Source organism: Falco punctatus (genome assembly GCF_963210335.1).
Source record: "Falco punctatus genome assembly, chromosome: 2".
Taxonomy (NCBI): Eukaryota; Metazoa; Chordata; class Aves; order Falconiformes; family Falconidae; genus Falco; species Falco punctatus.
In genome coordinates, this window is record NC_137581.1 from 54037968 (window position 1) to 54063397 (window position 25430).

Here is a 25430-nt window from a genome sequence, read left to right on the forward strand (position 1 = left end):
TCGAGGCTACAAATAGGGATTTTGGGGACAAAATGGGATTTGTCCTCACCTGCTACTAAGAACTTAAATAAGATAATTCTGCTATCCTGGATTTTGGCTATCCTCAGAATGGCAAGCATCACCATGCTATTCAGACAAAATGGAATATATATCACAGAAAAATTTCAAGTCTGTGCCAGTGGACCTGTGCAGTAAACACACATATACTGAAAGAAGACCAGGTGACCTGACATAAACAGAAAATATTTATTTCCAGATATGAAATGAAGAACAAACTCACAAGCAGGAATGAGGAAAGCATGTTTTAGAAAAGTAGAACTGCTATATGGGACGAATAAACAAAAGACTGAATAGAACTAGAAGATACAATTCAGATCTCTGTGAAGCATATTCAAAAGTATCATAATTAAATAATAACCAGAAGCTCTGAGGAACTTTTGGAGGAAGAAATGTAGAATTCAAAGTGATGTTTTTCTGAGAGACAAAAGTTTTCTTTATGAGGTAGTTGCGGACTGACTCTTTCAGAGAATGAATGAGAAATGAAACTTCCTTATCTCATATTTGCATTCTGAAAAGTACTGTATCAATATTGTGAAGTTTTCTGAAGATCTGCTAGTTGCTCTGAAATTATTTGGTAGATTTATTCATAGTGAGAACCTCAAAAACAAGCAGAAAATATGCACTGTTAACTTATTTTCTTGAAAAAAGATTTTAGGGTCTTGAGACAGGGACTGTGTTACTAGCACACAAATGTAGGTGTTTTCCCAAAAGCATGCACCCTGCGGTTCGGAGAACAAGCATGAAATTAAGGGTTTCCAGGGATTCTGAAAAGAAATATGATTTGAATATGATTTTTTAATATATTTTTTTAGTGAATGTATCCTAATTCCTTCTGTGTAGTTGCAGGTTAGATCCTCTGTATATTCGTAAATCAAACTGAGAATTATATATTAGTGATGCTTTTGGGTTCAGAGTTTTTTTCATCTTTTGTGTATAGAACTTGCTGTCAGTCTATACTACCATGGGAAAGATGCTTTCAAGTTGGATGGATTGAATCAAACATCCTGTCTGCTTTGCTGGAGGGCTTAAGGTAGTGTTTAACAGCATATAGGAGAGTTAAGGATAATTTAAGGGGAATTGAAGAGTTATGCTTAACACAGAGCTTCAAGTATTTGAATGTCTGGTTGAACTGCAGCCAAAAAACTTAATTAGTGCACAGAGTCTGGCCTAATTAATGGGCAACATTGACAGGGTATTGGAGAGCTGGCAGTATAATTTTCTGTTCTGTGCAGCCTGTTCACCAAATTCTTTGTGCATCTCAATTACTATTCGTAATCACAGAATTACAAGCTAGCTGATATGCTAATACATGTTTGTTATTAGCAACAGGTAAGTATAAGCAAAAGCTGTCTGTTGAGGTAATTTTCTATAGGAGAAATATGGTTTGTCAGAAATGAGACATTCATAGAGTCTAAAATTTCTTCTTTGTGACCTAGTCCACTGAAAACCCTGTTGACCAGCTTTCTGCTCTGTTTTCTGATTTGTGGGGTTCTGGGTTGTTCTTAGTACCTGTGTGATTTGACAGGCCATTTTTCTGTGCTCTGACCTCCCAGACAGAAAGAATTAAGTCACTCTACTGTGACAAGGATGCCACTCTACAAAACAAATAATTCAGTAGTACGTAGGTCCTTGTGTCCTAGAACTTGCCTGGCAGTTACAAGAAACCAAAGTTCCTAGACTGTTTAGCATTCCATTTTATTATTTAGGATAATTATTTTCTGCACAAATCCCCTTAGCAGAATAAACTGTAAAGTGATCTGTTTTGTGAATAGGCTGTTCTATTTTCTGACTGTATCAATTACTAACAAAGTAGCCAAATAGTTGGTAGCAGGCCTAGAATTTTCAGAAAAAAAAAATCTTTCATTAATAACATAGAAAGCCTATATTCTTTTAGTCTTCTAATCTGAAATAGAATTTATGCACACACAAAAATATTTTTTCTGCTCAGGGAAATCCTAATTACCACATGGTTGCAATGACTGATCTGAAGATTGCCAATCAATAATGAAGAAAAAATTAGTAACTATACATTCATATAATCACAGAGCAATTGATGTTGGAAGGGATCCCTGGAGGTCATCTGGTCCAACCCTTCTGCTCAAGCAGGGCCATCTAAAGCCAGTTGTCCAGGACCACGTCCACAAAACTTTTGATTATCTTTAAGCAGAAAGACTCCACAACCTCCCTGGGCAACCTGTGCCAGTGTTTGATCACTTTCAGAGTAAAAAAGTGGTTCCTGATGTTCACAGGGAACCTCCCGAGTTTCAGCTTGTGCCCATTACCTCTTGACCAGTCACTAGGCACCACTGCAAAGAGCCTGGCTCCCTGCTCTTGGCACACTCCCTTTTTATTTACGTACCTTGGTAAGATTCCCCCTGAGCCTTCTCTTCCCAAGGTTAAACAGTCCCAGCTGTCTCAGCCTTTTTTCACAGAAGAGATGATCCAGTCCCTTCATCACCGTCTTTGTGGCCTTCTGCTGGACTCTCTGGTATGTCCATGCCTCTGAGCAGCCCAGAACTGGACGCAGTGCTCCAGATGTGGCCTCACCAGCACTGAGTATAGAGGAAGGATCACCTCCCTCAGCCTGCTGGCAACACTCCCGATGGAGCTCACTTTGAGCAAGGGTGCATTGCTGTTTCATGTTCAGCTTGGTTTTGGCCCCCAGGTCCTTTTCAGGGAAGCTGCAGATAATGTTATCTTCCATTACAAAATACTCGCTAACAAAAAGGGATATATTCCTAAACAATTGTTCATTCTAGATAGATTCTGAAGTGTTATTGAAAACACTGATGGTCGGTTCAGGTTATTAGAAGATACTGAATATCTGCCTTTCACGTTATTGTTCATCTCAGTGCATTCTATAGACAGTTGATCTAGTCACATCAGACCTTCAATAAAATGAACGTAAGAGTGTTCCTTGAGATTATTATCACTTAGATTCATAGACAAATGATAATATGTTCATTTTAAGCACTATAAAAATAATAAGAAAGTTATATTCTGAATTGGGAATGTATGTATATTACTTGAAATGAGTCTAAAGAGTGGCACTTAAAATTCTAGAGTAATAAGGTCATCTTTAGCAATCTCTTTTTTAAATATCAAAACAATTGCTTCTGAGCCATATATTACTGCTGACCCATGTGTTTGCCTCTCAGCCAATAAATATATGGTGATATTTATCTCACTGTATAAGCTAGAGACTTGAAGGGGTGGAAGGGAAATTTGCTGGGAACACAAGCTAAATATGGTTATATTTGTGAGATGATGACCTGAATATAAAGGACTCAATATATATTAAAGACTCAATATTCTACTTTTCCTTTCATTTTTACTGTTTAGATCCAAATCTATAATGACCATCTGGTTTTCAAAAATCTCCATGAACTTAATTTTGTGTTGCTTCTTTGATGCAGCCTGATCATTCAGAGCTACTCTGTTTTCTTCCTCAGTACCTCAGAAGTTGCATGGCTCCATCTGTTTTTTGCTTGCCTTTATACGGCACTCCCTCTTTAAACCATTTGCCAAGTTCCGTTTCATCCTTGGCTATTAAAAACCTATTTCAGGGATAAGAGTGTGGAACAGCTGAATTCTGGCTCAAGCACCAACCTATTTGGGCTTCACAATTTAAAATATTTGGCTGTTTTATGTGCTGTATGCAGTATGCAATCTGTTAAGTGTATCAGAGCACGTGGAACTGATTAGGATGCATTTAAAATAAACAACAGAAAACTGAGGAGGATCTGAAGGTAGTTTCCTACTTCCTTTAATTCAGCAGTTAGAAACACGCCACCAGGGCAGGGAATACAGGTAATTTCTAATGCGGGTGGGGTGCGGACCACTGCTTGTCTCAAAATCCACAGGGATATAGGCCATTGCAGGCATGAGAAAAGGCAGTTATCAGCCTGTCCCACTGATATTTCTTCAGTTTGTGTGGAGTAATTTGAGATTCATGACTTGAAAAAACATTGCAGAAATGACCATGGGCCTCTAGCCTAATGATTAGGATGGCTTGCTAGGAACTAGATGTCAGTCACAGTACTTGCTGTCATGAATATTTCATCATTTTATCAAGAAAAACAAAGAATATGTACCTTTGTATAAAGATACAGAAACTTTTATCTTTCTCCATTTCCTCCCCAACTGCTAACAACAAGCCACAGTCCTTTTTCTCTCTGGCCAAATTAGTCTCTAAATGAATGACCTACTGATGTGACTGACTGATTAACACTCTGTCAACAGAGGGGAGATTTTCCTGTATCTAGCTCTTTCTTGTGTTACAGCATTGAATAAATCTGAGACACATCAGTCACCTGAATCATTATGTTTAGTCATCTCAGTTGACAATGAGGTAAATTCCATAGAACGAATAGTATTTATATAAAACAGCCCAGTGAAGAGAAATATTTTTCAGGTGGCTTGAAACTTGTGTGTCTGATACAGGCAAAATGATGTTTAGCTCAAGAAACTTATTAGTTCCTGTTTACCAAAACTGACTGTGATGGCCATTGTGAATCCCTTTCTTAAACTGATGTCTTGCCAGAGATTTTGCATAAGCAATTAGGGTGTGGCTTTCCTGACATCAGCCACTGACCTAAAACTCATGAATAAAATGTTACTGCAATACTTCTGTAGTGTTGAAGACCTAGTTTCCAGTTGCTTGTTCAATGTTAAATCAGGAATACAGAGATACAAGTGAAACCCTACTTTCCCAAGTCCTGTGATACTGAAGCATCTTTTTTTCAGTGAAGGTCCTCATTATTTCAATGTTATTAAAATCCAGCCATTGTTCATAAACATTCTGATCATTTCATTAGGGTCTGTGATTCAGGACAAAGATACTTAAGTTTTGTTCAGTATGTAGATCATAACAGAAAAGTACATGTCTGTACCTATATGTATATACATATACATGCAAATATGTAACTATACACAGGAATTATATGTATTTTTGCAACACAAGATTCATTTAATGTTTTCAGACATGTAATACTTGCTGCAGGGTGCTGTTTCCCAGAAGAACGTTTTTAGCAACACTTTGACCCCATTTTCTTGTCTTCTTTTGACAGTTTTTCCCATAGCGAAGATAGCCAGTTTGACTTATATTATCCTTGAACCCCTTGTTACTTACTTGACATTAATTTCTGTAACCAAGGCAATATCACAAGTAAAGTTCAAAATCAAATCTCTGAGAACAGCTTTGTCTACATTGATTCTTCTCTCAGACTGCATACTAAGCAGTCACACAGAGCTTCCAAACTTAAAATAGACAATAGACTTCCTCTACTTCTGATCCTAAAGGAAGAAAGTAGAACCCTTCTTTTCTCAGGAACAGCTTTAGCTTCCAGCAGTCCATTATAATCTTTATAAATGTCTCATAAATTTTGTCCTTCAATTTTTCAGGTTCTATTGAGTATTTTAGTAAATGAAATACTTTGAGCTCTTTAGGAACAAAAAGAAAGATATAAGTTTGTCACTAGCTGCACTGTTTTCTAGAATGCACTGAGCGGCATGTTCCAGAAAAAATGCAAAGTTCTTTGACATCCTACTGATGCTTATGTACCCAAAATGGCTCCCATTACTGCAATAGCTAGACACATCATATTTGACTCTTGTCTTTTTGTATTATCTTCCGTGATACAGATAGAGTAAGAATAAAAATGACTTTGCAAATGGAAAACTGAAACCCAAGGGGAATAACAGGCTTGATGCAGCAAGCTTATGTCTTCAGCAGAGTACCCCAAGGCTAATGCAATCTCATTTCAGTTTAGTTATTTAAAAGTTCAGTATTGTGTCTAGACTAGTTGTCTAGGAGGCATGTCCAATGGGGATGGCAAGTCATTATTTCGTCCTACAGTAGGTGCTGTATTTCTCTCAAGAGGCCCTTCCCTCTCTTTTCTTTCTCTGCCCCTACTCTGTAAGGCAAGCTTAGGCAATAGACACCTTATTTTTAAACAGCTAAAGACAGTAAAGTGGAATACAATTGATAATCATTTTGTCATCTTCCTTATTATAGGGGCATTCTCAGGGGAAAAATAAGTCATATTTGTCTAAAGTCTCTATTAAGATTTGGGTGAACGAGCAGAAGGGGAAACTGAGTCACTGCCACATTTTCATTGTAATTTTGTCACAGCAGGGCAAAACAAAGATTGCTTACAGAGATTCATGTGACAATGAAGCTGAACCAATTATTTTTATTAGGACGTGGAAATATGACCTTGTCCATCCGTTAAAAATATTTTTACATTGTCCAGTAAACCCTTATCCTCTGAAGAGAAAATAAAGGCATTTACATCCACTCATTTATATCTAAAACAAAATAATAATTCTATGTGATAACTGAAATTTGTAAAAAGAAGACACAAAAAAGGGTGGTTGGGAAGAAAGAGAAACCCAGAAGTTTATTGAAGCTCTTAAGCCCCCAATACAATCGCTATTTTTAAAGACTTTAACATTAGCTGTGAAGGCTTTCTCAGCTCATATATTTATTGATTGTACCAACAAAGGGTAAAGGAGGAGTTCATCTGTTTAAAGAACCATTAAGAGGTATTGCTACATTGTACTTGAAATCAAGAACCATTGGGCTGAAATGTTGGGGAAAACAGAAACATTCTCAAATGTGTTTTTATCCCTTTTTATGTCCCCCGTACCATGATGTGCTTTGTGTATAGTGTTTACATTATTCCTATTTTGTCTGATATTAAGAATGTGCGTCTAAAATATGCTTTTGTAGTACTGATACAATTTTGTGTAACAAAAACTGAAATGAAGAATACATGTCTTAATAGGCCAGTTCAAATACTTTCCTAGTGGCTTCACAAACAGCCCTTCAGCCTTCTCCAGACAGTTGATTAGTCTGCTACAAGTGGCTTCTAAAATGTGAGCTCTTCATGCATATGCTACTGTCTTTGAATATGACTTTATTTAAAGCCCGTATTCTTTGTGAGTTGTCCTGAAATACTTCAAAAATTGCCCATCATGCCTGTCATGGAGGGTGAAAAGCATCAAAAGTTATGGTAACCATATTTGTCTTTGGTATAAGGCTAGTTAACGACCAGTTCAGAATGAAACCTTTACTCAACTGCAATTGATAAAATACGGCATTCTAGAAAGCACATAATTTCCCATAAAGATTAATTAACACTAGCACATAACTGGCATTATACTGTAGTACTTGTTTCTGTTTTTTAATAAAATACAGCATGCTGTACAGCTTCTGGTCCTTAACTCTGTATTCATTCTTCACATGAGCTATTCAATGCACTCTGAAAAGAGGCAATGCAGATATTTTGCAAATCAGGTCATATGAGTACATCCAGCAAAGGTGCTGTGAAAGAAGAAAACAGTTACGAGTTAGTAGCTGAACAATCATCTAGCTGCTGAGAAAACTTTTTCAGTATAATACCTGGTATCTTTTCTGGTATCTTTTCTGGTATAAAAACAAAACTAAACCAAACTGTATGGTAATATAGCTGGGGACTGATTTTCCTCCCACACAGATGTACATGAGGTAAGCATGCTTGCATCAATGTAAAACTGGTTTGAACCAAGAGAGAATTACACCCTATATCTCCTCAAGATAACGTTACATTCTCTAGTATTTAACAGTACTGAAAATGGGAACAGGTTAGAGGGAAAGGTTTTATTTGGGAAAACCAAAAAAACAATCAAAACCCAACAACCAACCAATAACCCTGCCCCCCCCCCCCCAAATGATTAAGCACATAGATGTCATAAAACAATTAAGACAAAAAGCCTTAAGTGTTGGATACATGTCATCGATTCCCAGTTTGCAGCATCATCATTCATGCACATTTAGATAAATTAGGAAGATACAGTGAATCCAAAGCCACAGAGATGGATTGGCCACTTACATTGATTTATTATTAATTCACCAATCTTTTGCTAACTCTGAGTGTACTCTGACAACAGAGAGGGCCAGTATCTGGCAGCAGCATCACCGCCAGAGGGAATTTCACTGTTTAGAATAAACAGGAAAAGATCTATCAAGTGGCTCATGTCAGTGACTTTGCTGAAACAGCATTTCACTCTTGGCATTGCACAGCAAGTTAGGTTGGTTCCTTCATCTGACCTTTATTTGCTGCATGACCTTCTTTTCTTTTGTCAATAATCATATTCAGGCTTATTATCTGCTTGGTAGTCCTTCACCATAACTTAAATGTCATTTTGTGATAATTTTCCATAAATTACCTCAGAAAAAAACCCACCACTCAATAAAAAGGAATGGATTGTGAGAGTGAACCTTTGACATGATTTGTAGTGGCATAGTCCCCGTGTGGCTGTGAGATAAATATTGACTGTGCAGGCACTGTGTCAGGTATCAGTCCCAAAACTATCAGGTGCATTCCTGGTCCCTAGAGGATACTTGGTTTGTGTGCTGTAGCATTATGTTGGACAAAATATGCAATGTCAGGCATCTGTCTCCAAGGTTTGGTGTCCTACATACTGCCATATTCACGTGAGCCTTTTGCCATTTCCAAACAGAGATGTTTTAGTGTCCTATAGGGGAAGCAGGTTTCTCAATTTGAGACTAATTAGGCTTGACAGCTTTGTGCTTCCAAGTTGTTTGGATTGTTTTTCCAAGATAATTCCTTTTGTTTTGCTAGCTGTTTGCTGTAAACATTTATGTGCTTGTTTATGATAATTAATATCTCTCATTTCCTTGCTCCACTAAATGAAGGTGCAATAGAATTATTAAGGTTTTAAGATTTCAAGAATACTATAAGAAGGAGAGATGTTGTCCTCATTTATCTAGATTTAGTGTGCTTGCATATGTCTGCTATTTAGTTATTTTCTAATGTAATAAGAATTTATTTTCTCAGTTTTAAACATGTGACTTACCCAAGGCACCTAGTTTAAATGACATATCTGTCTCAAAGCTCCTCTTCAGTTCCTTTCTCTTCAGCGGAGCTTGCAATTACTTGAACACATTTACTTGTTGAGGTGCATTACAGATTGATAGTAGCTCCCTCTCAGATGCTTTTTCTTTTGCCTCTATGGAGATTTTGTACATTATTAGAGTGAGGAATTCCCCCTACTAGTGTGTGATGCTCAACAGACTTTGTTTCTGTTTGGCAGAACAGAGCTGTTGTCTGGGATGTTTGTCTTCCTCTTTGTGGCATTAATTTTGATTCATATATAAAAATAGTGTCTCCATCTAGAACTTAGCAATGTACTGCGGAGCTACATACACATAGATAACTATTACGGTGGTTGCCATTAACCACCATTATGAAGGCTAATTTCCATGGTATCTTTCAAGTACAAATTCTTCAAAAGTTCTTGAACTTTTGAAACATTGTAAAGGCTAAATTTTGAAGCAAAAAAATATATATTCTCAGATGTTGATAACATGATATAGAAATTTTCTTTACAGTAGGAAATAAAGAGTAGTTATGGAGAAATATTTTTAAGTTTTCATAACATTTGGGCAGAATTCTTCTAGAATTCTTTGAGTTAACGTGGACTACTTCACTCAGATGATATCCAAGAAATGGAAGAAGGAAAATCAGCAGAAAAAAAAATAGTATTTAAAAAACATTTTACCTAACCTTAGCTTGAAATAGATTACCTGAAATAGTTAATGCAGATCCAGGCAAATTTGGAATATTTCAAACTGTCACAACTGTGCTACTGATCGATTTTTAAGTGTGATCAGAATTTATTTGTTGTGGTAGAAGAAAGCTTCAAAACGTAAGTTTTCAGTGTGTAGATTATAGCATTTCTTCTGAAGAAGAAAAATTAGCTTTAGTAGCTTTCATGTAGTAGAAGTTGCATTCTTTGCAAAAAAGGATACTTTTAACAGACACATATCCATAGCACATTTCAGATGCTTAGTAAAAGAATCCTTCTAAATCCTTGTTCCGTACAGAGCAACTGAAGAGAAGTTGGTGATTTTGGAGGTCTCCGGAGGAAGACCTCTCTGCCTAATGCCTGGCCAACCAGATAGCCTTCTATGATGCAATGACTGGCTGGGTAGACGAGAGGAGAGCAGTGGATGTTGTCTACCTGTACCTCAGTGAGGCTTTAGACACTGTCTCCCACAACACCCTCATAGGTAAGCTCAGGCAGTGTGGGTGTTGTGAGCAGACAGTGAGGTGGGTTGGGAACTGGCTGAATGGCAGAGCTCAGAGGGCTGTGGTCAGCAGAACAGAGTCTGGCTGGAGGCTGTGGCCAGGGGTGTTCCCCAGGGGCCAGTGTTGGGTCCAGTCCTGTTCAACTTAATCATCAATGACCTGGATGAAGGGACAGAGTGTGTCCTCAGCAAGTTTGCTGGTGATACAAAGCTGGGAGCAGTGGCTGATACCCCAGAGAGCTGCACTGCCATTCAGTGAGCCCTGGACAGGCTGGAGAGCTGGGCGGAAAGGAACCCAATGAAGTTCAACGACAGCAAGAGTAAGGTCCTGCACCTGGAGGGGAACATCCCCATGCACCAGTACAGGCTCGGGGTTGACCAGCTGGAAGGCAGCTTTGCGGAGAAGGACCTGGGTGTTCTGGTGGACAGCAAGTTGCCCATGGGCCAGCAGTGTGCCCTGGTGGCCAAGGTGACCAATGGTGTCCTGGGGTACATTAGGGGGAGTGTGGCCAGCAGGTGGAGGGAGGTGATCCTCTCCCTCTCCTCCGCCTTGGTGAGGCCAAATCTGGAGTGCTGTGTGCAGTTCTGAGCTGCCCTGTTCAAGAGAGTCAACATCTCCTTTATGAGGGAAGGCTGAGAGAGCTGGGCCTGTTTAGTCTGGAGGATACTGAGAGGGGATCTTATCAAGGTCTATGAATATCTTAACGTCAAGAGAACGGGGCCAGTCTTTTTTCAGTAGTGTCCAGCAATGGACACAAACTGCAGCACAGGCAGTTCCATCTGAATACAAGGAAGAACTTCTCTACCATGAGGGTGCCAGAACACTGGCACAGGCTGCCCAGAGAGGCTGTGAAGTCTCCTTCTCTGGAGACATTCAAAACCTGCCTGGACACGATTCTGTGCAGCCTGCTGTAGGTGACCCTGCTTTAGCAGGGGGTGTGGACTAGATGTGGACTAGTCCCTTCCAACCCTGACCATTCTGTGATTCTGTAATGAAGCCTTTGGGATATCTAGTTATTCCATTAGCACTTATTATTGCTTATTAAAAAAATTATTCTTGGAAGACACAACTGACGTCAAAGCTATGATGAACTGGCTTCCAACCACTATATATAAAATTCTCTCAAAAATGTTGGTCTTCAAGTTAAGATCATGAAGGATTGTTGGGGTTTTTTGAGCTTTAGAGTGATTGTAGGATTAGAACATAATGGAAGTTATTATTGAGATGATAGAATTTGTGCTGTATAAAATAACAGAGGTCTGGGTCAAACTTGCAAATTCATTAGAAGAGATATTCTGACAGGCTCTGTAATAGTTACTTCATTACATACTTCAGTGTGATTTGTCTTATTCCCATAAACCTAGCTCCAAATAAGCAAGTTTTTAATGAAATACCTATTTAAAAAAAGAGTATTCCAAGGACATGTCACCTAGTTTTCAAATGTAGAAAACCCCTCTATTTATATTCTCACTCTCTTTCTCTCTCTCTCTCTCTCTCTCTCTATATATATATATATATATAAAGGCTGACCTGCTATTTTTTCCTTTAACAAGGCAGGTCTGGTCAGTGATCAAAAGTTAAATACATATCTTTTCTTAGATGTGCTTCAGGCTAACTTACTACAGGAAGTAGTAAGCACAAATAACTTTTACTCAGCTGTTTTTCTACACAGTATTTGCTGTAAATGTAACAAGTGTATATGCAATCAATTTTTTTTCAAATATGTAACAAATCACACATCTAAAAATAAAATCTAATTGAAGAATTCAAAGGCATTTTATTTTCTTTTAAAATAAATGGTGATCAATTAAAAAGAATTGAAAATGTCTAGGACAAATGGAATCTGTCCTAGAATTACTATAAATACTGTCTCTGTTAACTAGGTGTAAAATATTTTTGACAAGTTTTCTGAGGATAACTGGAATGTCTACTTTTTAAAAACTATGTAATTCTAGACAAAGATAGCCAACACACCTGTCCAAGCTCTAAGCATTTTTTATGATTATTGTGATTCTTTGATTTGTTCAGCTTTGTTAACTAAAATTTGCACCACTAAAGGCTCTTACTCATTTGTTGCTGCACATGTTTACTTTTTACTAGTATTCAGGTAATTATTAATTTCTCAAGTAGGAGTAGCAGTTACCCAGAATTTTGAAATGTCCAGCAGCGATGAAGATGCTAGCAATAGCAGGTGTAAACCAGCAATTATCAGCAATCATAAAGCAAGCAAGCTGAGAAGGAGGTATTAAAAATTATATCCCAGGTTTGAAATCAAAGAAAATGTAGTGGGCACAGTGGGCTATTTTACCATTCTTAAACACAGTGAGACTGTATAAATACAGGTGCTTGCTTGTAACTTGTAAGTGCCAGCAGCCTAAACTGTGAAGTAATTTAGAATTCAATTAATGTAAGAAGTTGAACAAAACAAATCCCTTAGCAATGCCAGTACACAAATGCCTACTTTTCCAAACTAGAACATACAAACAAGAAAGTAACAGTTGTGAAGGAGAAGCATACTGCAAAACTTGCATCTTGGTTACTGCTTCTATGCTAGTTAAAGAAGATGAATAAAGGATAGTAAATACAGTAAATAGATTATTTTTAAAATTAAGTTATTTTGTCTCTTGCATATTATACTCTTTGTCTGGACCTTCCCAAAGAACCCACAGGAAGTAAACACCCAGTTTCAAACTACTTCCCTGGGATTTCAATGCTTACTTCAGAGTCAGCTGGTAAAAATCAGCACTGTTTCATTTACTACAAATTAGTTTCAAATAAAGACAATTAAGTCAATGGAGAGACACTGGCATTGTTACCAGAATGAGGAGTTAGTGGTTGTTGTCTGCTTGGTCTCATGGAGATTATGGTAATGCTATCAGTTAGGATTTCATTTGAGATGAAACATCACAAATGGAGGTGTGAATCCTATTGCCACAAATTGACAAAAAGAGTAAGCTTTGTCAGGCGGTGTCTCTGTACAGCTGCAAGAGCTATGAACCACCTGAACCTTCTACAGCAGTGTGAGTGCCTGATACACATGAGTATTTCAGAGGTAAAGCAATGCACCCCATTGATTAAGCCTGATACACATGAGTATTTCAGAGGTAAAGCAATGCACCCCATTGATTAAGCCTGATACACATGAGTATTTCAGAGGTAAAGCAATGCACCCCATTGATTAAGCCCTTCACAACCAGAGCAGTTGTCTCAATATCAAGACCCTGTAACTTGACAAGTTAACATAGAGATTCCTGATAGCTCTTTATAAAGTCAATTAAGCCAAGCACTGAAAAGCCCAAGAAGGTGGTAGTAGAAGGTAATGGTAGCAGCTTGCAGAGGGACATCAAGATGGGGCAAACAGCTAAACTTGCTAAAGTACAGGACATCACCAGGTTTCCTGGGAGAAGCTTTACTGCCAAGATGCTTAGGGTTGTTCTGGAGAATAGTATTTACTGTGATAATATAGCTTTATTTTGTGATAATATACCTATATTCTGGGTAACTGCTACTTGAGAAATTAACAATTACCTGAATACTAGTAAAAAGTAAACATGTGCAGCAACAAATAATATACCTTTCGCTACTTTAATCTACCAATTGGAACATTGTCCCAGTGCCTAAAAGCAGCTCAACAAAATTTATTCCAAGAAGTAACAAGTTTGAATCCCACTCAGTATCCTCAGTTCTTTTTATGATTTGCTTGCTTGGTGTCCTAGTGAACCTGAAAACATTAAAGGCAAAGTTAGTTCCTCTGTCTTTCACTTCTTATCTTCAGCATTTGAAAAGTAGCAGGTCTGATGCAAAACACTTGTAGCACTGGGAGCTGAACTCTGAAGTTTGGATCTAGATCAAAACTTCATGGCTCAGACCCATTTTTAGCATTGATTTCTTTATCTGTTCTGTGCTGATATTACTCTACAAAGCTAATGTGAAGCAATGGAAAATCATATCAGTTCCTGACAATTATTTATGATGTATTAGTATTTGTTGTCATCACAATATAATATAGATTATTTGTGTCAGAGGGAGAGGTACAGATCTGCTTTAAGCACAATGTCCAAAATGGCTGATTCGTATGAGAATGAATATATTCATTACTTCTAATAGCTTTTCCAACTGCATGTACCAAGAAGCCAGTGATAGCCAATAGAACATCATCTTCTCTTTTAACAGAGATATTGATACAATCAAATGTAAAACCCACTGACTGTACTCAGAGATACAATAGAGAGTAATAGGAAATTTATATGAATATTCATGTATTAAGCTCAGAAAATGGGCACCTTGTTATTCATCACTTTAAAACATGTTTATAGAATACAAATATATTGGTACTTGAGGTTTTTTTTTCCTAGTGCTGATGAAAATGAATAGTACTTGGGGACCAAGTCTGCCTATTAAAGTGATGTGATACATTACTATGCTTGTACAGAAATGAGCACAGATGGCGGGTCTATTACTTCTCTAGCAAGAAATTCGTCATTTCACCACACACACCCCCCCAGGATTCAAATCTAAGCAACACTTGCTCAAGTCAGGCTACCTCTGCAGGGATCCTTAAAATGTTTTTTTCCATTACTGGTACATTAAGGGTAAAAGAAACAAAGGCGATCAATGCTGTATTAAAACTTTATAATGAATGAAGTCTCTCAAATCAAGAGCCTGAGATTTTTGTATTTTTCCCCCAACTAAAGGGAAACATTTTGCATGTAAATGTAAGTCAACAGGGATGAAATTTTGTGTACCATGCTCAGATTCCCAATAGCCCATTTCACTCTGACAGATCATTTAGTTCACATTAGAATGTTTGAGGATGTTAGATTTATAGATGTTTGTTAGTTAAACACAATGATATATAGAAAATACCAACATAGAAGTAAGTTTATATTTTTCGTATGCAGAAGACATAATTTCAAGCAGCAAAAGAGTATATTAAACAGAATTTGACTTCCATAATCTTACTTTTATGATAAGAATCAATAAAACAATACTTTATAAGGCTTTGTCAATGCCTTACACACCTGAAGGAAAAAAAAAAAAGGCTTTCAACCTGCCTTGTGACTTGTCAGAGCCCATAATTATGACAGTTGAAGTTATATGGTAGTTTTTAATGTCAGTTGATCAAAGCCAGATCACCTTGCAATGAAAGCAAATCTAATATGGGTTAGATTTTCCAATAACAGAAAAAAATGCAAACATATTTGTTTATTTACTTCGGTATGTTGAGTGTATTCACATTTGGGGGTTCTATACTGAGACCACCATCATTTAGCAGTGCAACATAACGTGAAAAATGTCATTCAACATTTATGCTGTGAGCTAGTACAGAAAGCGTTTACTGACCCTGGCTGGATGGCAGGTGCCCACCAAGCTGCTCCATCACTGCGCCTCCTCAGCTGGACAGGGAGAGAAAAATACGACAAAAGGCTTGTGGGTTGAGTTAAGGATAGGGAGATTGCTCAGCAATTTACTATCATGGCCAAAACAAACTCAACGTGGGGAGTTAATTTATTACCATTCAAATCAGAGTAGGATAATGAGAAATAAAACCAAATCTGAACACATCTCCGTACCCAAACCCCCCACCCCCCCATCCCCCTCCTTCCCAGACACAATTTCACTCCTGGCTTCCTTCCCTGCCTCCTCCCTGGGAGCAGCAAAGGGGACAGGGAATGGGGGCTGTGGTCAGTCCATCACACGTTGTCTCTGCTGCTCCTTCTTCCTCATGCTCTTCCCCTGCCCCAGCGTGGGGTCCCTCCCACGGGAGAGAGTCCTCCATGAACTTCTCCAACGTGGGGCCTTCCCACGGGCTGCAGTTCTTAATGAACTCCTCCAGTGTGAGTCCCTTCCACAGTGTGCAGCCCTTCAGGAACAGGCTGCTTCAATGTGTGTCCCCTCTTGGGGTCACAAGCCTTGCCAATAATATAATAGAGTTCCTCTACCTCAGAAGCAGATACGTATTTTGCCTTTGAGACAATATGAAAAGAACAACTATAAAAGGGACTAGGTGTGGGAGAGAGAGAACCGAATTAATTGCTAACACTTTTTACTGGTAATTAAATCCAATTATTCCTTATGAACCACAGCTGAAGAGGAATTTAGAGGATGACAGGTCTAAAGAGGTGGGGGAACATGACTGAAACTCTTAATATGTGGTCCACTTACAAGAGAGTATTACTTTCCCAGCTACTTTCTCTCATGTGAAAGAAGGGAGTTAGTTAGTCCTATGGTAAATACCAGCTGTGCAGGGGTGTGGATTTTGTTGTGGAAACAGCTGAAAAAGGAATGATGGTCAGCCTTGAATGAGTCATTGCCAGATAATTCCCAGATGAGCTAAATTAATGAAATTGTAGCCTAGGCAAGTCTCAACTTCTGTATGATTTATTTCTTCCTGCATGGATAGAGAAATGAGTATTGCCAATTCAATGAAAGAAAGAGAATAGGTATTATTTTTCACGTAGTTATGCAATTCACAGGAAAATGTGTCATAGTTGGGTTTGCAGCATTTGAAAAAAGGTGTTACTTGAAGAATTCTGAGTGACAGAAAGTGAGACCATGGCTTTTGCATGCTGTGAGACAGAAAATGAGAGCACTGTGTAGAAAGGATAGCCGTAACATTTAAGATTTTTTTTTTCTAAATAGTGTTACACGATGAAGGGAATTTGCTGTATTGTGCTAAACCAGTGTGTTGAGTTAAACATGTTGTCCATCTGGTGACTGTAGTATTATTCGGCTGGAAAGGGGAAGGAAGGAAGGAATTCTGTATTGAATTATCTATTTTGATTTAGACAAATGACTGTGAAAGAAGGATTTTCAAGGAAAACCTTGGAGAAGGTTTTTAGGTTTGGGGCAGGGGGGTTATCCTTAGAAGCTACCAGAAGATTTGTTGACCCTACTCAAATTACTGTGTTAAACGTTTCCCCAGGTCTAGCAAGCAGGCTGCAGATTTTGTACACGCCCCTATAAAAAGCATTACCCCATCACTACAAGCTGGCAAATTGCCCTGTCAGTGCAAGGCAGCACAAAAAGCTGTCTGCTATAAACCAAAATACCACTTTGTGAAGAATATGAACCATTCATATTCTCAAGGTGTTAAACAGTGCTGTGAGGATTTTTTTTAAACTCATTTCAACTACCATGTTCCAGTGAACTACATTAAGTACATTAAGCCTTGCTGTCCTGATTGTGCAGCATTAACATCCATTACAAGTAATAGTATGGCTAGTGAATCAGTAAAGGGTTCCATAATGGTGTTTAGTAATGAGCTTATTATTTTTAGTATTTACCTTTAGCTGATACAGTGTCCTGAATATTGGATATAGCCGACTATTTTCTCAAATGAAGAATGAATAAAGTAGAATCTTTAACATGTGACTAATCCTAGGAGATCATTACTGTGGTATCTTGATACATAATTGATTTTAAATTTTATATCTGTTTTAGTGAACTTGATTGCTTGCAAAAGAAATATAGTACAGTTGTCCTAAATAGCCTGTGAAGAGCTGTATGTAGAAGGTCTAGAATTTTAGTATTTACTGTGTAAAACTGAATGCTTTAAAGGACAAGCAATGCTGGATCTTGATACCTTGAAAGTCTAGGAAAACGTGGCTGGGCCTTAGAATTAGTTCACTTTTGAAGCATTTTGCAGAACATGTAGTCCAAAAAGTGTCTTTGTGTAATGCCTAAAGGAGCTACTAGTTTTTGTCACACATATAGAAGGCAAATCGTGCTCTCTGGGACCTGTAGAAAACTTGTTGTCATTTTGTGTGACAAGGTTAATTTATATGTATGAGCATAGCCAATGTCATTTTAAGAATGGTACCTGGTCTGTGTATGCTTCCTTAGGAATATCTTTAACCTCACTTAAGGTGATATTTAAGCAAAGATCAAAGACAAAATATTGTTGCTATGTGGCAATCTTGTTTTAATAAACAGTATTCACTGTGTAGCATACATAGAAGGTTTTCTGCAGAGCTAAGAGGACCTGCAATATTTTTTCATAAAACAGATTCTGCAAAATTTGAATAGGCTGTGTTGTGTATGCTCATATACAGGTCTAACAGGCAGGAATTTAGGCACCACTTCTCACCATTCCTGGTAGGGTTCTGTCCATTATTTTTCTTACAGCATAACAGCTGGCAAAGTATTTTTGAGACAGAGATATATAGAGCTATCCTCTTTAGGGTATGCAGACAAAACATAACATATGGAGGGTATTTGCATAGTGTACAGTATCTGTGATGAGAAGGTAGATACTCAGTTTTTCTTGGCTAACTTGAGTATTACATATAACATGGGAAGTTGAATGAAGAATTGTATCTTAATAAGCCACAGAATTCTGCTAGGTGGTTAATTTTGGTCTCTGTATCTTGTGTTTTGATGCATTAGAAATAATGTTCTACTTACTACAGCAGTTCTTTCTTGAATGAACATATATCAAGTTTCTATTGTTTCTTTTTCACATATCTAGCTACTAAGTAAATTTTGGCCTACTCATATCAGTTATGTAATTCTAAATAATTTATGCTTAATTTGGCTGTTTTCCTGCAATAAATATTTTATCTGTATCTGTGCTCGCAAAAGCACTACAAAACTTCAGGTGTAGTTCTGAACATACAGTGTGTATACAATCTGGAGTTTGTTGTAAAAATCTGAAATGTCATACATTTAGGCAACCACCATGTAGTTATATCTAGCAAAAGAAAAATAGAGGACAGTCTTTGCACACACAAAAAAACATCATAGGGCTGAATGTTTCTTGCTTCAGAATGTAGATAACATTTTTCTTGTTGAAGTTTGTAGTAAAATTAAAGCTATAATAAATCATACAGCTTTGTGGAATGTAGTAATTCTATTATGCTGTATTTCTTTTCTGTGAAAAATATGTGCATGAAATTAATGTCTCTCATTAAAGTGGAATTTTGGTGCCATAAGTGTTGATACAAACTGGAAGATGACCCTCTGAGAGTAGAATAACTTACTAAACGATTTTTGTGTATGTGTTTATGTATTAAACTAGCTATACTCATCGTGTCGTTGGCAGTGGAATCAAAGCTCAGTCTGCAAATCCAGAAGTAAAAGTGAAGGGAACAGATCCTGTAATAAGTCAAATTATTGACAAGCTGAAACATGTTATTCAGGTAAGTTGCTTTTACATATAGATGTAGAACAGTACTAAAGACAAGTCTAGTAATGAAATTTTGAGTTACTTTATTAGTTTACTGTACATTAAAGATTAATTGTTAATTCAAGTTACTGCTCAGTGCACATCAACAGCAAAACACTACTTGCTCTTCTTTCTCCCTTCAATTATTAAGAATTATTTCGTTGAAAGTTTTGCATATGGTTGATGAGCGTAGGAAGTCAGACTTTGCCACCTGGGCTATCGGTACCTGTTAGTACTACAGCTCAGCATTACAGTAAATGTACGGAAGCACAAACAGTATAATTTAGGGATCTTAGCTGGGTGCATATGTTTAAAAAACAATAAAACATAATTTCCCTCTTCCCACTTTACTAAATCTAGGTTCTTTCTTAACTAGTCTTGCTGTGAGGTTTTCTGCTTAGATGCCACATAGAAGACCTAGGAAGTTTAAGAGGAGTACCATGCTTGCTAAAGGAGTTGGTGCTCATTACCTGATGTACCTATCTGTGTTACTAATTTAAGGTTTACAAGGCATTCAATTTTCAGTGTGTTTATGCATAATCATAGTATTGTAATACATTTAAAGGGTTACAGGTATATTTTATTACATGCTGTATCTATATGCACAGATAGCTAGAACTGTGGGAGAAAAACCTGGTTCTGCTGAAACCAACCATTATTTTGCTGACAACTCTATATTTCAGTTGAAAAATACAAGTTTCCATTCTGGTACAAAGACTCAGTGATAAGATATTTCTACTGGCATTTCTTGTCAGTGACCCATCTACCTCAGTATCCTGTCATCTGCACTGGTAAAAGTAGAGGCTACTTAGAGCATGCGAGCTCGACAACTTTATGGTCTCTACTTCCCTTCTCTATCTTATTCCCCAAACATGAGTATTAGACGGCTTTTCCTTGCCTAGTGCATTTCGTTCCATCTAAGGACTTGCTTTAATTTTGTTTTTCCGTCTTCTTGGCAGCTTTTAAATAGTTTCCCAAATGGTTTCTGGAGTTGAAATATTACCGATAGCTTCATGGTAAACTCTCTCAGTTCTTATTTCTCTATTTGTGAAAAATAACTCCTCTCTGACAGCCAAGGAAAGAGTGGTGAAATAAAAAAAAACGCCCCAAACCCAAAACATAACAAAAAAAAAAAAAACAGAAAAAAAGCTTTTCTGTCAGTAGGGTTGTTTTCTGGGAGAAGTGGCATCCAGATTGAAGCTCAAAGGCAATCATTATTCCTTCCTCCTTAAAATAAGTATCTTTTGTAGCCCTCCAGCTTCAGTATGCTTTTGTCTCTTTTTCTTTATTAAAATGGTGAATACAGTGGTGAGAAAATTAATACAATATTCCATCCAAAGAGATACTATGACTTAATTAATTACACTGCAAGGAAAAACATTGCAAATATTACTTGGGTAAGTCTCAAGGTCTTTCATCTATCAGGAATGCCCTCCTCCTTTGATATTAGATCTGCACTGTATAGTTTATTGTGTTGTTTTCCTCTAGAGACTAGAAGTTGTGTTGTTTCCTCATTGAGTGAGGATCTAAAAGAGTGGAATAGAACAATTCCATTATAAGGTATTTCATTTTGAGAGCTTATTTGCCCTTGTCCCAAAAGACTAGAGTGGGTCTTGGGGGAGAAGGACGTATAATTTACATACTGCAAGTCTTACTATCTTCCAACTATGTTATATTTCTATGGGATATTTTCCTTTCTTGCAGCTCGAAGTATGGAAATAGGGTTGGAGGATAAAGAAAGAATCAAATTCCTTAGAGACCCAACATATATCTGCTTTTCCTCAGATAAAAGAGGTGAAGAAACTGCAGAAAAAGCTTTCTTCTTTACCATTTACTGCTTCGGAAAGGAGGACGGGGAGTGTAAATTAGAGATTCAAATACAAAAGATCACCTTTTTGTCCTTTGTGATATGAAAAGGAAGAATCACATATTAAGCTTACGATGAACAGATTAAAGGGGAACTTAATGGATTGTCAGAGATAGATGGCGTCATACTTAAGTCTGGCACTCTATCCAAACAGTATTATTGTACTGCAAAAGTTCAAATAGCTAATCTAGTAGAAAAAAACCCACATATTTGTCCTGTTTTCCAGAACCAATCATTCCTGAAATCTGTAAAAGTTTATATATTTTAATTTAACTTAAGGTGACACAGATTGGCAGGTTGATATATAACTTGCTATTCATGGAGACAACTATATATTTTTTTATTTTAATTCCATGTTGCCAAACCCGTGCGTGCTAAACAAGTACTTTTTTGTTATTTAGTTGTGTTTTGTACGTAGTCATTTACTCTGTATCAGGAGAAAGGAAATGAGTGGTAATTCAGGTTTATATGACTCTTCACATCAGTTTTGGAATATTTCAAGATACAGGACATCAAAGCAACATTTCTCTGTCTCACGATGTCATGATAAGATACGGTCCTTCCACAGTCAGAGCTCTGTGTATCAGTGGTAAATGGTCATGGGGCCAAGGTCTTCAGGACTGAACAGTCTCTAGCAATTTGTAAATATCAATATGCGGCAAAGAGACAGAAGCTTTGCTTCTGGTACTTTTCACAGTAAAAATGGTGAAATGCGCTGAAAGTGTAATTTCATCAGTGATAACCTGTGGTGTTTATCTGCAGCAGGGGTGGAGTTCAATTCTTTGATCAGACATCTGCATTTAGGTGTTTAAGCTTTCTTGTATGTAGATTTAATCAATGGACCTCAGAGAGTTGTTCATTTGGCCATATGTAAATGTAGGCTTCAGGATAAGAAGACTAGTTCTTTAGTCTTACATAATATAAAAGGAGTTTGGGTACATTGCTCACATGTGGGCCTTACACTGTAGACACTTGCGGTTATGTGTCCGGTCTGAAGAATTTCACTCATGTCATGTTTCTGAGCCCTTTCCGAGAGGTTGTCAGTTTGAATGTGCAAACTATAAATGTATCATTTTCTAAGGAGAAATATTTAGCATATATAAACATTTATATACACATACACATACATTTGGGGAACTCTTTAAAAAATCTCATTTTATTATATATTATTTTCTAATGGTTAAAAATTATTATTAAACTATAGAAGGACTAATTTGGAGAGGATGACTGGTTTTGCATTTAGGATACATAATTTAAGTCAGATGATTGAAATAATCAGATGATTACATTTTGTCCTGCCAGCCAGAAAAAAGTAATTCTCTCTGGTAAATCCAGGGTAGAAAAACTCAGTTAGAAAGCTTCATTGTTTTCTGAAACCTTGTTTGCTTCTTGTCGTCAAAGCAGATGACCCCTTTTCTCACCAAGTACACTACATTTCACTTTTTTCTTTCAAAAACCCCAGCATGAGGGCAAGAAGGAAGACAATATTCTGAGATGTAAAGGGAAGGCCCATTTAAGGGAGCATCCAGTGAGGTGACAGAATATCAGACTGTACATACTTACTGTACAAATTGCTAAACATTATCAAATAGGGAAAGAACAGATATCTTAAAGATCCCTTCCTGCTCATCTTTAATGTATACATACATAAGAAAACAGATCAAAGACCATTCTGCCCTGCATGCAGAAAAGATGTTTCCTAGTATCTCCTCTTTTCTTGCAAGATAGATATACAAGTCCGTGAAAATCCCAAGGAAAGAATCAGCTTTAGTATGTAAATGTGCAATACTTAAACATGCACTGTTTTCTAGGTTCTATTCTGTTAAAAACTTTAAACCAACGAAATTAAAATTGTTGCATAAGTGACAATATCTCTTCCCAGCGGGCTGTGGTTTCTGGACCCTTCTTTGTGAAAGCCTCACAGCAATCCTTTTTTTTCTTAAATAATGGATTTACCAAAAATCAATAAAACTTTTTGATTTTATTGGACTCTGACTACTATAATCTGTGCTCTGGTCTCCACAGGTTTGTATTCACAGCAACAAAGTGCAATAAGAACTAACATGAATTCTGCTGAACCAGTCAGTGCTGAAAATGGCTTGAAAAAGTCACCTTCTTTTGTAAAAATCCTTACTTGTAAAGACTGGTGTTTTGGAGAGTTTTAAATTATGGGCTCATCTTCATTCATTTATCTTCACGGTAGGCAAATGATGGGTTCAGTGCATATTCTCTTATGAACTGCAATCTGCAACTATCACTCTAATAGGCAATCATGATAAGCGAAGTCAGTTGCATATGGCAGCAATAATAATGGTAATTATTTTTCTTTCTTCCCCAATAATTTAAATACATAATTCATTTGTCTTTCCTGCAAGTGCAAATACTGAGGTTATGAAGTAAGTATGATATTTTGGTGCTGCGATTACAGGCAACTGGACCTTGGTCATTTCAATGTATTTCTTTCAGAAGACAATCTCACAAAGACACTGCTTTTGGAAATAATAGACATTACTTGGAGCTCATATTTAAAGGTGAAATAAAGACTTCCTGATTTTAGGAAATCCTGCCATAATAGAAAATACCCTTCTGTCTGTCTGTCTGTCTAGGCAGACCAAATCTCCCTGTGGAGATCTCCAGAGGCACATGCCACTCTATTGAGTATACCGGAAATTTAATTGCTTCTATTAGGATAAATTATTTCCTATTTCTAGGTGCTACAAAAGATGTGCCTGAACTTACTTGGAAGGGTTTCCATCTTATGCTGCTATAGCACTCGACTGCTAGCTGGTATACATGGAATAATATTTACTTTCTCCACAAAGGGCTGAAAATTGTCACTAATAAAAGGGTTGCCTGCATCTTTTAAGTGAATAGAGCCCATTACTTCATAAGACATTAAATGTAGGTCACAGTCTAATTTTTCCTTTACTCATCATTATTATGGCCTGGTAAGCACTGTGTTTTACCATGCTATCATTTGCCCATTTACATGACTCAAAAAGGTTATAAAAATTGTGAGATGAATAAGGTTTTGGTTTTACACTGATTTGGCATACTAACAACGAAACTTCCCAACTGTGTTTTTTAAAGCTTTTATCAATGTACTGCTGCGTGGGCAAATTAATACGTGTTTTTGTAAGAGCTGTCCGAGTACATACTGGAAATAGTGATGAAATACATTACCTGAGTCCTCATCTGCACATACAAAGAATCATGTTTTTAAATTATTCATATGCAAGATGTGGCACTTGCAGTTGTGCTTCCCTTTGATCACAGATATCAAGCTTGTGCCTTCTTTAGTGTTACGATAATCATCTAATAATTAAAATCCCTCTGCCTCTTAGAATAGTTCAAACTGCTGTATAAATTTAATGAATTATACATTCTGATGACTCTGTTGATGACTGAAATGCAATTCTTGGTCATGGGATGAGAGAATTCTCAAGAGTACAGAGTTTTAACAGTCACAGATTCTTAGGGCCTCAGTTTGATACACTGTTCAGTAACACACTGGTGGAGACTCACTTTCAAAATATTTTTTTTTCCTTTCTCCTCTTAAATGTTTTTTTAGTTGATATATTGTATCCTGCACTTTGCACCATTCAATAACAAGTATCCCATAGAGTTAATTGGGAAGCAAAATTTCAGTGCACTTTGAGCAACAACCATTCAACATTCAGTGGTGGTAGAATTGCTTTCAGCTGTGTTTGCTCCTGAACTGCCTATTTATTATTTTTGTTGCAATAGGAAAGGCTGCCTCACAAGTTTTCTTTTGTTTGGTTTTTCATATTAGAAATGCATGTCTGAATGTTAATTTTGCTTTAGATTTCATTTTTACTGCCTTTTTCACTTTTTAGGTTTTTTTTTCCCGAAGTTAGAACAATCCTGCAGGTACAGAATAGCTCAGTATCTTGATTATGTTAATTTCTCCCCCAGTGATTTGTTGGCTCTCCCTTTTATATTTGATGTGTTGGCTCCTCTTGCTTCACTTCTGGAATTAATACAACGTTACTGGCTTTTTGAAATCAAACCCTTGGACAAATTCTGTCTTTGGCAAGACATGATAGCAGAGTATTAGGGTGACGTGTCGTATTAGGGTATTCCTACTTGACAGAGAAGCCTATTTCATGTGCATTGTGTGAGCTGTTCCTGTCTTTTGGCACATCTGCGGGGAGCTGGTTTATCACACTGTATTGACATGAGCTCCTTCTGACTGCTAGCTGGTACCCAAGAGTACTTG

At 37.2% G+C, this 25430-nt stretch overlaps 1 protein-coding gene across 3 annotated transcripts in view; it reads left to right on the plus strand.

Annotated features, from left to right (window-relative positions):
• The window catches only part of GPC5 (glypican 5), a 761183-nt gene that overhangs the window by 249536 nt on the left and 486217 nt on the right, over positions 1–25430 (plus strand). For all 3 annotated transcript variants that reach the window (XR_013926366.1, XM_080377390.1, XM_080377391.1), the window contains one exon: positions 19177–19297. Coding sequence is in view for 2 of the 3 variants with exons in the window: in XM_080377390.1 (XP_080233516.1) it covers positions 19177–19297 (121 nt within the window). In the remaining variant the exon portion in view is untranslated. The remainder of the gene's footprint in view (positions 1–19176; positions 19298–25430) is intronic.